Raw genomic sequence first — 15072 nt, 5'->3', positions numbered from 1 at the left:
TATACATGTTATAATTTCATGAATGTTGCACTATTTTGGCCTTTGAAAGCCTAAGTAGTATGCAGTTCTTCATATATACACACGCACATCAATTTCAAACAGATGGTATCGGTATTGGCCAATTCTGCACAGCCAGGTATCAGGTATCGTATCGGGGCCAAAAAATGGAATCGGCGCAACACTATTACTTAGGATAGTAGAACTTTTTGTTGTCTACCTGGAATGGGTGACAATAGTTGAATAAACTTTTGGCTTTCAAAGGCCAAAATAGTGCAATATTTGTGAAATTATAACATGTATAGCAGTAGTGCAACAGTAAGACAGTAAATTTACATTAATAATTGAATAATCTCTTTTAAACCCTGATATTTGGCTCTCAAATGCCAAAATAGTGCAACTTTCGTGAACTTATATAACATGTATAATACTAGTCGGGAGAGAGAAGGCTGCGTTCAAGTGACATGCAAACATCAAAATGGTATCAGTGTCCTATTTGTTGGTACTCGCCGATACTGATAACACCATTTTAGTGCTGGATCGGGGCCCCGTCCAGTACTGGTATCAGGTAGCGGTGCAACACTAGTTGTAACTGCATATCATCATCAACGACAAAGAGAAATGGGTAAAGATGTAAAAGGCTGGTTTAGTTTGATGCGACACATACCTGCCCTCATTGACCATCTTTGGGTCTCCGGTGCAGGTGAAGTTCTCGATGTACATGCCTGCCGAGCAGTTGATGAGTTTCCAGTCGGGCTTGCACACATCCAGGAAGTGCGGCCTGAGCCGGCCGATCGAATACTTTGCGATGTCTGTCAGGGACTGGCTCATGCCGGCACCAAAGACGAAGGTACCGACGGCTTTGTAAACACAGGCAACATAGCTGCCGAACGTCGACTTGGATTTAAGGCGGTTTAGATAAACTAAAAGGCACTCGCCAATGACCATCTGCAAAGGAAGAAGCAAGTAAGAGCTTAGTAAAGCTTTGGAGAAATGCAAAAAAGTAGAAAGATATCATTCTCAGGAAAGAGTGAAGAAAATAGTTTCTAACTTTCTAAATGTGATCTAAAGAGTTGAATAAATTACAGATGTTTTCACTTTAATTTTACATTTTTGGGGTTACTTAGGGTTATTTGTTAATTAAGAACTAGATCTACACAGTCATGAAACTCTAAGCAAAGAGTAATAAAGCTGAGCATACAGACCAAGGAGCTCTGACTGATGTTACAAAGTCAGAACACTTTTAAAAATAGTTTTGTTTGATTTCAAATAAGAAAACTCCAAAAGTATTTCTTGCTGATGTTCAAGCAGCTGTTTTTTTGTTTTCCTGTCTTTTTGTGAAGCTATGCTGAACCACTCTGTGCTGACCTAATGTAAAGGAGAATGGAGCTCAGCGTCTCTACATTTTCAGAAAGAAAATGTCTTTATACCAGGAAGATGTCCACTTAATAAACATAATTTATCTTTATCTTACTATTCTTGTACAGTGTGTGTAATAATTGCCAACCCTGGCAGAGATGGCAAAGTAAAATATTTAGACATTCTTTTATTGCAGCAACATAATCAGACATACATTGAAAAAAAAACTATATAGCAGTTCTTTACTCTTGGGAGATTTCTTTATCATAATCCTTACTCTAGATAAAAAAACAAAAACAAAAAAAAAAACACAACAACATTCCAGCGGTTATTTCTACATCTCTATCTTAATCACATGTTTTCCTGTCTTTCCCATTTAGAGTAAAAGGGTCGCAGTGTCACATCATAGTTATACAATAGGGAAACAAAACATTTTGAATTAATAATGTTCTTTGATGCTCCGATCAACTTAAAAAAAAAAAAAAAAAAAAAAAAAAAAGTACAGATTAAATAGTATAGATTGGCACTGGGGAATTATTTTTAAAGCAATTAGTTCACAACACAGAAGGTTTCCCTATATTATATAAAACGCATCAAATTAAAAGGGTGCATTTTGAATTATTTATTCCGTGCCAGATTATGCTGCTGCAATGCTGCAAAAAAAGAAATAATTTATTTTGAGGAGTGGCCATAACTGTGAGGGTTGTTGCAGCATAAAGGTTTGTGTGTTTGCAATGATTGTAAATGGTTGTTCTGTGACACTTGACAGTTTACAGGCCCACAAATCTTAAAATAGCACCTGACCGGTGGCTCAGTTCTGCTTTGTACTGATCTCCTAACGGTAAAAAATTAAAAGTAAACTACAACTGAATTGATGAGTTGCCATTATTTTTGTCTTTATTGTCAGTTTATGAAGTTTTTTTTGCAAAGGTTGTTCACCAGAATAAAATGAGATTAGCTTTCAGACTTCACTAAAAGGTAGAAACTCTTGTTTCCCTTTAACTGCGAGTGAAGACTTCCCCATCAGCCTTATTTGGCGCTTTTAGTCAACATGTTGCTGCAGCTACAGATTAATTTAGGGATCTTAAAAGATAACCTAAATCTACCTGTTCCTGTTTCATCTTTAAACATTAGATGATCCTGATCAATTCCTCACTGCTGGGAATAAGTTTTGCAGAAACATTACATCTAAAAGATGTGTAAAGGTGGGAGAGATTAAAAACAGAATTAAAAGGCAAGAAGAGCTGTTAGAAGAGGCACAGAGGGGAACCTTTAGCAGACTAAAAAAAAAATGCACTTACAATGAGCACTGTGGTGGGAATCATAACCGCTCCTAACAACTGATAGGAAATGGTCTCCTCTTTAAGGGGGTACTTGATCGTATCGTCATTACAGAAAAAGCCTCGGCGGAAAGGCCGGTGCTGCAAATTGAGTATTGCAAATGGGAGTCCAACTAGCAGAGAAAAGCAATGAGAAAGAAAGAAAATATGGGTTATTAAAGAAGATTCCAAACATCTTCCCATCATGCAACAGTGCACCCCCTTTGGAAAGCCAGAAACTGCAGCTCGGTGAGAGGGTCCCAGAGAACGCAGCAACCCCTGCAGGTGGCGTCTTCCTCAGCTTCAGAAGAACATTGTTAATGGTTAAACGAGAGTCACATGCCGTTAACGAGGGAGGGTTGGTGGGAAAGACCAAACAGAGAACACCAAAATGACAATTCTCATGAGGTTATAAAGCATTGCATTCTCCAAACAGACCAAAGCATTCGTGTTTGCCTGAAATCAGCTCTCATCTCTTTGTATGGAGATCACCTCTCCCTGAGAACTGATGGCAAACATTCCTCTTCACTCATATTCCTCCACCAGTTGGACTTTAACACATAAATGACCACTTAAAAAAGGTGTGTTTCGACTTTCCCCAACAACTAGGAAACATTTCTTGGGTTATTCCCTAACCCCCGTAGAAGGTAGAAATTTGGTACAAAAAACTACGCTGAATCTTTGGGGACATTTGATTGATGGGAGGGTGCAAAGCGTTATGTTTCAGTTATCTCCCACTTTAAATTTCTTTAAAGCTCATACTTTCTGTTCATTACACTGTTTAGATCCTGAGATAAACAATTAAAATTATCACAAAGCAAGAACGCTGTGTTACAGATACTAATTTTATCTTTGAAAGGAACTGGCCCTGCTGCTTTGTGTGGCTAATGCTGTTCAACCTGGATGTTTTAAGTTGAACAAATTGAGAACATTATATACATTTTATACAAATTTGAAAGAATTTGAATTCTGTTTCAGTGTAACCGTTGTGAAAAGACCCTTTCGCCTCTACCATAAAAGCATCAACATAACTTTTACATCCCACCACTTAATGACATAAAGTTGAAATTACAACTCCAGTGTTAGGAAGACGAGTAATTGTTATACACTGCTCAAAAAAATTAAAGCACCACTTAATAGATTATAATATCAACTCAGGTAAATATCTGGAATTTTGGGGGGTTGTTAATCAGTTTCTGTGGTTTTGGTGTTAATTAAATAACCAATAGGCGCACTAAAGGGGCAACAATGAGATGACACATAAAACAGGAATGGTTTGGCAGGTGGAGGACACAGACATTCTTCCCCACCTCATTGGTTTGACTGCTTTTCAGTAGCTTTGCATTTGACCAGCGTCAGTGTCGTTCCTGGTGCCATGAGGCGATACCTGGACCCTACAGACCCCATTGCCAGAAGGTCTGCTGTGTCTCCCAGCATGATAAAGGTCATTTCAGCACACAGGCAGTTACTCTAGTAGAGCAGGACAGGGCAGCTGGAGGTCCTTAACCCATCAAAAGGATCGGTATCTGCTCCTTTGTGCAAGGAGGAACAGGACGAGTACTGCCAGAGCTCTACAAAGAGACATTCAGTGGACCAATTGATACCAGTGACTGGCCTCCCTGCTCCCCTGATTTAAATCCAACCAAACTGCACCTCAGACTGTGTAGGAGCTCAGTGGAGCCCTGGACAGGATCTGGGGGGATCCCATCCATCCTCTCATAAGGAGCCCCATGCTGTCAGGCATGCACACAAGTAGGTGGAAGGCCATACAAACTACTGAGGACAATTTTGAGTTGCTGCAATAACAATTTAGTAAATTACACCAACCTACCACATCAGTTTCTCCGTTTCACTTTCTCAGTGACTTCAGATTAAGCCCTTTATAGATTGATCATTTTCATCAAATGATGCGGCATCCTGTTGTTCCTAAACCAAGACCCATTCCATATTAGGTTGGATATCCAGCGAGATCTGATGTGTTTTAAAAGCATTCCTTTAATTTTGGGGGGGAGTGTGCAGTATATTTGCTGCATATTGTGATGACAATACGGGCGACTATTAACCTGCATTTCCTGAGTCTTTTTCTTTATCCCTACGTTCCACCCACTCCATGTGAGATGATCTCTCCCACTGAAAATATGCATATATTGTGGGTATAAAGGCAGTTAAAGCACTTCCAATGGACCAAATATACTACTCTCTAGAAGATATGCATGCACATTATTTTAAACACAATATCCAGGCAAATTTTGCACATAAGCAGTGTTTTGCAATTCGGATATTGTACGCATTCATATTGCAATGACAATTGTGATTTGATATTGTGCAACTTTAGTTAAAAAGCACACAACGCCCAGGGTTATATAAAAAGGTTGAGTAAAATTAATTTGCTGGGGAAAGAGGTTCAGGAGAGCAGAGTTGAAACGCACCTTAAATTCCTGAAAAACCCAACCGGTAACAACACACAAATAAAACTCTAGCATACATACAGAAAAGTGAGAAACACAATTGAAAACAGAAAAATTTTTAAAAAAAATCAAATCACAAAAATACACAAGCAGGCAGTCCTTCCAGCCTCCATTATAGAGTCCAGAACCAAGTGTTCTGGTCCAAAGATGCATTCCAGCTGCCTGCATGTCTCTCGCACTGATTAACAACAGCGATGGAAAGTTCAACAGATCATGTGTAGCGCCTGGAATCTGTTGGTGTCCTCCGTGCCCAGACTAACATACCGTTTGCCTCACTTCAACAAATAATTCACGGCCTCTACTGATTATTTTTGATTTGTTTTTATTTACTGCACTGTTTGATGTTTTTAAGTGGACATCCTCCTTCGCCCTGAGCTTTTTGTACCACACTAAGCCACCAGAACATACTCAGCATTAGTATCTGATAAGTGCTCACTAAAAAAGAAAGCTCTCTCACAGTGGATATTTTGACTCGCCAGACCTGGACAAAGTTAAAGTGGCCGATAACAAAAGGAATGAGAGCTGTGCGCTGTGGGGGTGGCCTTGTCACTCCTTGGAGCACACACGTGTGTTACGCTTGTGTTTGACAACTCGACATACAAACCCTGAGGCAGGCTGCCGTGAGTAAATCTACTACTTACTGAGCTAATAGGCAGGACAAAGCCCACAGTGTAGAGCACCGTGGAGGAGATTGTGCTGGGGTGGAAAGGGTACTTGATGCTGTCATCGCTACAGAAAAAACCACTTTGGTAAGGTCGGATCTTACCCAGGTTAAAGATTGCCAGAGGTAGACCCCCTGTGGAAGAAGAGATCGGGACGGGTTACCACAGGAAGAAGTCAGAGGTTTACAAAATAAAAGGCTGCAAATACAACATGGCGTTAGAGCGGAGAGTTTCTGCCAAAAAAAAAAAGAGCTGTTTAGAAATGCACTTACAGTATTGACATTGTTAAGATAAGATAGTTAAAACTGGGCTGACATTAGGAATCATCGTATACCTCCCTGTCGTTAACCTTTCTGTATATATTTGCCATGGGGTTGGGCCTGCGGTATTTAAGGCATATGTCAGCACAGGATTATGGGATGTTTAACTATGGCCTTGTGCACACATCGCGGAATATCTAGGAAGACAAATACATTTTTATGCTATTTCGCCTTTCATCCATATGAAAACTATAAAAACGATTTTTAATGGTTTCCCCCTCTGTTTGATAAGCTTCACTTACACCCCAACCCCAACCCCTTCTCGCCAGTCGGTGTTTATTTAAAATGTAACAACGATCCAAAAGACAGTCTGTAGTGAGAAGTGTTGCCTCGATGTTTAAGAGCAAAATAAAAAAAAGTCAGTACAGCTCCTGTATCTGCAACAGTTTGGTATTAAACCTCCCAGAAAACATAAGCTAAGGCTAAAGTGGAGAACGCTAAACAAAGTGGAGATCTGAGAAGAGCCCTAAGGAGGGCTTGGAGGTCAGCTGTTTTACACCAACTCTCCCTCCCAATATGGCGAGACCATGTGATTGTTTTTGAAAGATTCCGATTGGCTGACATAAAAGCTTTGCATTACACTGCTCCATATGCGGTTGGCATGAAACGCTCAGTGGCATTTTTGTGTAGCTTCATGTGGATAAAAACTTTCCTGAAAACAATGTATATTTAAGGATGATGTGGGGGAAATATTTGTTTTTCTAAAGACTAAGTGTGCACAAGGTCTAAAGCAGAGAAGCAATCTCAGCAGGGTTGTGGCTTTTTTACTGTGTCAAAAAGGTGGGGCAGGATTCATAATATATATACCAGTAAATATTGGTTATTGGCCATAACGGCAATTAATACTTAATTATTTATATTGTTATCAATATCTGCTGATATTTTCTTATCGGCACATCCGTAGTGCTGTTATCAAAACTAGTGAGATAATGGAAAAACATTTAGCAATTTATTCATGTTACAAACCAAATATCAGATTTGTAAAGAGCCATTTTTCTAGTGATCTCATGATCTAGATTGTCTCAACATGTCCGGGAAAACAGAGCTTGATACAAAGAACATTATTTTGAGATATAGACAAATCCTTTCCTCCCAACCTACATCCATTATTTATTTTTTTAAATCCGGCAGCAATATGGTCATTTCTATAAACACAGTTCTAACTGTTTTTATTCAAAAATAAATTGTTTACAGCCAAATTGTTTAAAATCTACAAAGCCTTCTGATATTCACACAACAGCTGGGTTTAAGAAACAGGTTTCAGGGACAAATGTATGTAGAAGAAAAAAAACAATTACAACACACATTACGTAATAAAGTGAAATAAAATTAACAGCAGAGCCTCATTATGTCACCCAGAGAGGTGGAGACATCTACAGTTTGTGTAATGGAAAATGAAACTTTGTGAGCCAGTGGAAACACAATACCAATAGGATTGTTCATTTATTTCTAATGGGAACAAAAGTCTTTATATTTAAACTACAAAAGATGTACATCATTCCTCTCGATCAGATACTCAGCAGCATTAGTCAAACGGGAAATACACAAACCCAATTAGATGAAAACAGATCCATTTTCTATATACTTTTTTTTTAATGCAATGTTTATGTTAGGCACACACTGGTGTGAAAAGAGCTGCAGCAACTCTCCCTACAGATAAAATACCATAAAAAGATAAAAGATAATGCTAACTGGTTTTGACAGTGCAAAGTCTGCGGGCAATGCCGCTGTCGTCTCTCTGGCCGTTTGGCCCGTTTAACCCATTGTGCTGCAGTAAAGAGTTGTTCTCCTCATTCGAGCAGAAACCAAGTCAATTGTTGAGCTGTGACCCACATCAACGAGCTGCGAGCAAGATACACATCACATGAAGACGCATCCGAATCTTCAAAACTATTCTCTTGCAGCTGCACAGTGTAAAGCTGCAAGGCTGCAACAGTTGGAGGTGGGACCGAGGCACTCTTGAGACCAGCACCACACCCTTAACTTGAAATCTAACTTAACATTAGTTAAAACAGTTTAATACCAATATCCATACTCACTGGTTTATTTCCTTTTAGTATCAATGGCTGGGCTGCCAGCAGTAACTTCATTAAGCAAATTATCTCAGCTATGCAGGCTCAACAGGACGAGTACTGTCCTTTCTGCTCGCTGGGAAATATATTCTTATTCAAAACATTCCCAGTCCAAATTTCATTCATCGAACCCCATTAAAATGATTTGCATCCCTGGTAGAGATGTGTAGGAAAGCATCTACCTCACTTGAATAGCATGTTCTCATGTCTTTCCCGTTTTAAAAAATTACTAAGAAAAGTGGGCTTCTGTGTCAAATTAAATGTATACTTCAGTCATGGATTACTAATTGATAGAAAAAAAATCAACTTGAAAAACAGTAGAATACAAATGCTAAAATCACTTTAGAAACATTTATTTCCTGAGAATTGTAAATGACACCAGTAATTACAGTATTAGTAAGCCAATACATTTTTTCTTAGCTAGGATTTTGTTTGCCCACTCCAAAAATATGCTCAAATCAAGGCTAAAAATTGTTTAAATTTTTTTTTGTATGAGATTATGTTTCTGCAGTAAAGTATGAATTCCTTTTAAGGCCTTTTCCACATCTCTGCCAGGGGAAGAATAAGTGTAGAGGGCCCTGCCTTTTCCCTCTGCGTTCATATAAGTCGTTCATTACCGTTATCATTATTATCATGCAGTAAAGTGGACTGCGTCCAGCCTCGGTCTGGAGACCCATTCTCAAAGATCCTCATTTATAATTCAATAATCTGCTTTACTTGGAAGATGAAGCCAATTAGCACACAGAGACTGGCACAGACACGTGGCTTGCCTCTCACTGGATGCTCATTCTGCTGGAAAGCTTTTTCTAAAATCAAAATCACATTTGAAATAAGATGTGTGAGCAGCTAGAAGTCATACGTGAAGGTTCACGCATCACTGCTCCGCAGGCATAGATTGATTATGCCAAGGTTTTAATGAGTACTTCAGCTAAAACTTCCCATTACACCATTTAGTTTTAACATCCTTTTGGTAAGAAAGCGTCAGAGTGATGCAAGTTTTTTTTTCCGGCTGCAGGACTGGACATGGATCCCCAACTTATTGCTGCACACTGCCACTCAGCTGACAGGAAAAGGCGACTACAATTAGTTCTTTTAATTTAAATATTGTCCCATTTAGCCCAGCCACGGGAGGAGCAGAAAGAACCTCCTGCAGGAAAGAAACTAAAATAATCACAGATTCCCAAGAAGAGACACTGTCCCCAATTAGGTTGAAGCGTTTGTTTCCCACTGCCTGAAAAAGATAACACCAAAAACGTGAACCCCGCACTGCACGACATGCACCGACCCAGAAGAACCAGCCTTAACTGCCACATCATCTGTGGAACCGCCACACAACTCATGGGCAAGCCTCCTGTTCATGAGAGCAGGTCCTGGTAAGAGGGTCTGGGCAGATAAAACTGGTTTACGATAAAACTATTAAAAAAAAATTAAATCGGTTATTTCATTGTGTTTTACTTTGTTTGAAATGCTTCACTGCTTGAGTGCTAAAAGCCCATGTAGTCTAATCAGACAAATTTGTTTTGTAAAGTTAGTGACTGCCAAACGGTCACTTAACTCTTACAATGCGAGCGTGTTTCGCTTTATCTCTCGTCTCCTCACCAACATGCATAAAATATGTCCGGAGTCATTATAAAGGTGATAAATCGCGTCTCTGTTACCCCATCCAACCATATTTGTGTTAATGGTACCCAGAGGGATAGCTAAAGAGACACACTACTTTTCTTTGCTGTGATTCTGGATGTGACATCATCTCCCCTGCCGTGAAGTCAGCCGAATTATGAGTCCATGTCCGTTTAAAGCAGCTAGCTTGGTTGTCCTTAACTACAGTCAATCAAATCACTGAGATGGCTAGCTAACACAACATTAACAATCAATTAGGCTATTAAAAAGGTTACTGAGCTCAAATTCAGCTAAGTATTTTCAGAACATTAATTTATTAAAAGGTTTTATTTTCTGTTCTGCATTGTTAGGTGTTTGAACGCACAACTACTGTTGGTCTCTGTTAGCTTTCATAACTAATTTCAATCCCAGATCCTCAAAACAAGCTGCAGTTCTTCAACAAGAATAACCACACATAACTGTGACGTCACTGCATGAATTTATAGATTACTGGTTTCAGGTTAGTGCTTTTGTTTGTTCCATATTTTCTTCATTTTCTTTTTTCCTTCTTGTGTTCAGCAGTTTAGTTGAAGGTTACCAGTCTAGTTTAAGTTTGTTGACTGAAGCATTTTAACTGGAAGAGTTTTGTGCACACATTCTTGTATGTGGACCGGAGTTGTTTGTGTTTACGCCAATGTACGGCAGCCAGGCCTCTGTCAGTCTGCCCCAGGGCAGCTGTGGCTACTAATAGAGCTCACCACCGTCAGGGAGTGAATGGGCGAATGACTGTAGTGTGAAGCGTTTTGGGTCGTCGGACTAGTCAAAGTGCTATTCACAAGCCATTTACTCTGCGTGTGCGTGCAGTAACTTACTTGCTGTTTGATAACAGTGCATGAATTCACATCTGCATCTACTGTTTCTGAATACCGCACCTCACCAGGAAGGTATTTGTTAAACAACAACCGCCAGAGACTGAGAGCTGTTTGCCCCGTTAGTTCCTGATAATCCGGGGCAGCCCCAGACTTGGTCATTTGGTTTGAAATGAACAACTTTATAAATAATTGGCTTGGGGACTATTCATAGCCAACCCGAACCCATTGTGGAACAAACAGCTCGCTTTACTGTTGAGCTGGTTAAAAAATTAAATGTATTATTTCTTTTAAAATTAGGAATTGTGTCCATGGCCCATGTGGCAAAACAATTGGGTGCCACGGGTGTGGAAGCTAAGCATCTGGTATTAAGGCGACTGTTTTGAAAGTAGAGTTTGCAAACTAAAAGCTACACGTCTAAAGCAACCAGCTCTACAAGAGCCGCTACCCCCATAAGAGAGCACATCTCTTACTTCTAGGGTTAACCCCCTGTGCAAATGGTAGCATGTCAGAAAATATATTATCATTATTATTATTATTATTATTATTTGCACAGTTGATAAATCTACTAAATTCAGTGGGCAATTATTCAATTTTGTAAAAAGAAAAATAGTTTTAAACAACCCAGTCTTTTAATTTGCAGTATTTAAATTGCAGGCCGTTTCTCGTGAGTGATGCAGAGTTTGAACCTTGATTTTCCACTTATTTTAAGTGGAACAAACTGATGGTTAATAACCGCCACGAGGTCGTGAAATTAATTTTTAAGCACAGCGATTGTCAGTAGACACTCTCCCCCCACCCCCCTTACCGTGCGTCTATGCTTCTGCATCAATAAGTAACTATAAATAAAAGCGGCAATGAATTGGTTTTATCATGTTCAGCTGCAATAAGAAAAATAGATTTTATTAATTTTAGACAACGGCAATAAGATCATGTCACAGGTTTTTTTTGTCTCCTTACATCTAACCATCATTACCAACTACCATTACCTACCAGTAAAGTGTGGTATTTTTACTCAAGGTGTCATACCGCGAGAATCTCATACCTACTGCTCATCTTTGGGCAGCTCAAGGCTAGCTTAAGAAACAGCAATTAGTTTAGCATCCAGGTCAAGCAGAGTGTTTAAATACTTGAATGAGCGTGACACACATCTATGGAGTCATGCAGCAGACCAGTCCTTCATAGAGACATGGACGCCCCAGAGAGACAATATCTGTGCCAAAGTGCGACAGTCCAGCCCTCTGAGCACTTCAGTCTAAATATACTGACTTAATATCAGCCCTTATAGAGTTGGTCTGCGTTACGCAGCTTCTACATTAAAACAGGATTTGCGAGGCTAGTTTTAGCTGATAGAAAATGAACAGCGGCATGCAGATGTGCGACCCTCGCTGGGAACCTCGTGGTTTAGTGAGAGAGAAAATCCTTAGCAGTCTAAGGTAGGGACATGACTCACAGCAGCATCTAAGCATCCGTCTTTTAATGTTAGGAAATTCATGTCAGTGCTTTTAAATAGAAAGATCATGTTCCACCGTGACTCAGAGGTTCCCCACGTGAGTGCAAAAGTCAATCCATGTGAACACTTGACAATAAAAGCAACGTTTGCGTCAGGGCCGGTCCGAGGTGGCGTTAAAACTTAACTAGTAATTTATTTATTTAGAGGAAATTTAGTATTGACTACGAACGTATTTCCTTTAGGAAAAGAGCACTTTCAAGCATGCTCATTTTCATAGATAACACAGGGTGAAAAAAAAACGATAAAGAGGATATATACTGTTTTTTTTATCTAAATAGTGAATTCCTGGAATTTTTCGGGTCAGGCGATATTATATCCTGCAGCTGACGGGTCTGAATAGTTTATTCTAACTAGTGTGAAAAAAACCCATTCTCTACTAAAAGTATTTGCAGAAAGCAAAGCCTACTAAACAAGTTACTGAATCTAGGAAAATGCACAATGGTACATTATGATGAGTACAAAAAGATATTATCTTTTAAAAAATTATTTCAATCATGACATCTCATGACTCCGTCTGTTAGCCAGAGGTAAAGAGTTGAGTTTAGGAAACGAGGGGGAAAAAAAAGTCAGATACTCGCTGTTCTTTTTTTTTTTATACGATGACTTCCAAGCATAAAATAAATGCATAAGCCTTGAATTCAGACTCTATTACAGGCTTCTGCTGGTGTGAGATTCTCATGGAATGATCACCTCGATTAGAAAGATACCATGGGCTCACTGTATTTACAAAAATACTGTTTAACATCAAATAATTGCTTCAGTTTAAAGACAAAAACGCAACAGCTATGTTCACACCTGCCCATATAATACAGCTTTATTTTTGTTTTGATTTCCATATGTGGACTTCAGCAAAACGTTCAGTTAAACACAACGGTAGTTTTTTTTAAATACTTACTGCAAGATGCTACCCCTGTTTGCCATTCTGGTTTTTGTAGAGGTTGATCTTGGCTGGTTGATTAGTCTGCGTTTCTGCTGCATCGTGCTACCCTAACAAGGCTGCAGCATATCCGTCTTTTTTGTGTGTTTTTTAATGGCAGGAAATATGTCCTAAAACCTACATTTGTTGGGGAATGGCGTTGTTGCCATTTTGTTTTCCTGCCAGCTGACTAGCTTTGTGCAGCAGCAGCAAGTGGGGGTGGGGGGATGTCCAGCCGAAGAAAACTTGGGTCACTTTCAGCTAAACAGCAAGATGGTTAAACATCATATGAGAATTCAGTACGTCTCGCTCAATCTATTAACCCAATCTTCAAGATGTCCTTAAAATGCGTATAGCTTACACATTTATCAACTAGGGCTGGGCAATATGCCGAGATATTAAAAATATTGAGATTATTTCAAAAGCGATATAAAGCGAGACTATATTGTTTATATCAAGATGGTCTATGTTGCGTTATAGTTATACTTGTATGTATTCATGTAGGTTATTTTTCAGCCCTTTCTCATATTCATCTACAGCTGAAAAATGCACCAGGGAGACATTTGGGATAAAGCTTTTGATTCAGAGATGCCTTTTTAGAACGACTTTATGAAAAGAAAAACATATAATCGAGATAAATATAGTATATCGGCATCAGGCCTAAAAATATCGAGATAATATTTTTCACTCCATATCGCCCACCTCTACTGTCAACGTGCGGTGTGCAAATTCAAGTTCTCTTTTCCCCCAGGCTAGCAGGTGTGCCCTGCTCAGTCCTCATCCCATCCCTCGCAAAGTTCACGAATACTTTGGGCCGGCTGAGGACGATCTGCTTGTAATTATTATTCTGGCATTAAAAATATAAGCGATTTTATTTTACAAGTTTATGGACATCTAACAAGCTGAGGGTTATTTCACAATACAAAAAAAAAAAACTATAGGGCATAAACATGTCTGATAAGTGGCTGAAATATAAACACACAATCCTTTCGCGTGATGCTAAACTGTTAAATAGGATTAAACCCGCACACTATAATCAGATTACAGCATAACAGGGCAGCAAACAGCAGCGAAGGAAATGTCTAAACACATACCTAGAACCAGACAGACTATATCGAGCAGGACAAAAGGGATTCCTCTGGCCTCGAACATGTTGACTCCTCTCCGTCCCTGTCCGACCCACCGTCTGTCTGCGCGCCGCCGCCTCCGCTGCGCTTTAAATGAGGCGGAGGGACGCTCCTCCTCGCCGCGTCGCTGCTGCTGCTGCTGTTTTTCACTCAAGTCCGCGAATGTTCAGATAAATAAATAAAAGGTAACCAAAATGGTTCTTGAAATATCGCAATAGGAACGAATGACACTTCAAAAAAAAAAAAAAAAAAAAAAAAGACCACCCGGTCCGCAGGAGAGCTGCTTTAAATAAGAAGCGGCTGCTGCCTGCCACTAGACGCAGCTGTCGTCGCTCCTCTTGCTGGGTGGCGCTGCCGGGGAACTGAGCCTCAGCTCCATGGTGCTTTCACAGCTGCTGCGGGCTTTCAAAATAAAGCGGCTCGCTCTCACGGAGGGCCCGGTCATTTTAGTCGGACACCTGTCCCCTGTCGACGACGTCTCGCTCTGCTTGCCGGTGAAACGCGATCCGAATGGCCGGGCCGAAAAGCACCGAATGTCTCACCGGCTCCTACGGGCCGTGGTGCTGCGTTCACGCGCCGGAGATAAGGTCGTTAATAAGGCGTGCCCCGGTGGTGCATTCATGTAGGGTCGGGATACAAATATACATTGATCCACTGTTCTCACCTGAAAGTCAACCCCCTAAAATAAGATAATTAGATAAACTGCACTTAAGATGAGTTGTTCCTATTTTAATTCTTATTCCACTGGCCGATCATCTTATTTGCCTGCTCAAATCAAGGATAAATAAACTTATTCCAAGAAACTTTTACTTACTTTTAGTTCTCTAAAACACTATTGTATTGGAGGTGGA

General features: G+C 39.9%; 1 protein-coding gene across 1 annotated transcript; it reads right to left on the bottom strand.

Moving 5' to 3' along the window:
• Positions 1 to 664: 664 nt before the first annotated feature.
• On the bottom strand, positions 665 to 14802 carry plpp1a (phospholipid phosphatase 1a; the record flags this gene model as incomplete). The annotated part of the gene is given in 3 exon segments (XM_036140329.1): positions 665 to 945; positions 5785 to 5939; positions 14189 to 14802. Coding segments are annotated over 3 exon segments (494 nt in total), but the record flags the coding sequence as incomplete, so codon positions are not given.
• Positions 14803 to 15072: the final 270 nt, after the last annotated feature.

The sequence above is a fragment of the Fundulus heteroclitus genome, chromosome 8 (assembly GCF_011125445.2).
Source record: "Fundulus heteroclitus isolate FHET01 chromosome 8, MU-UCD_Fhet_4.1, whole genome shotgun sequence".
Lineage (NCBI taxonomy): Eukaryota > Metazoa > Chordata > Actinopteri > Cyprinodontiformes > Fundulidae > Fundulus > Fundulus heteroclitus.
The sequence above is the reverse complement of the archived record's forward strand: the minus strand, read 5'-3'. Positions and strand labels throughout refer to the sequence as shown.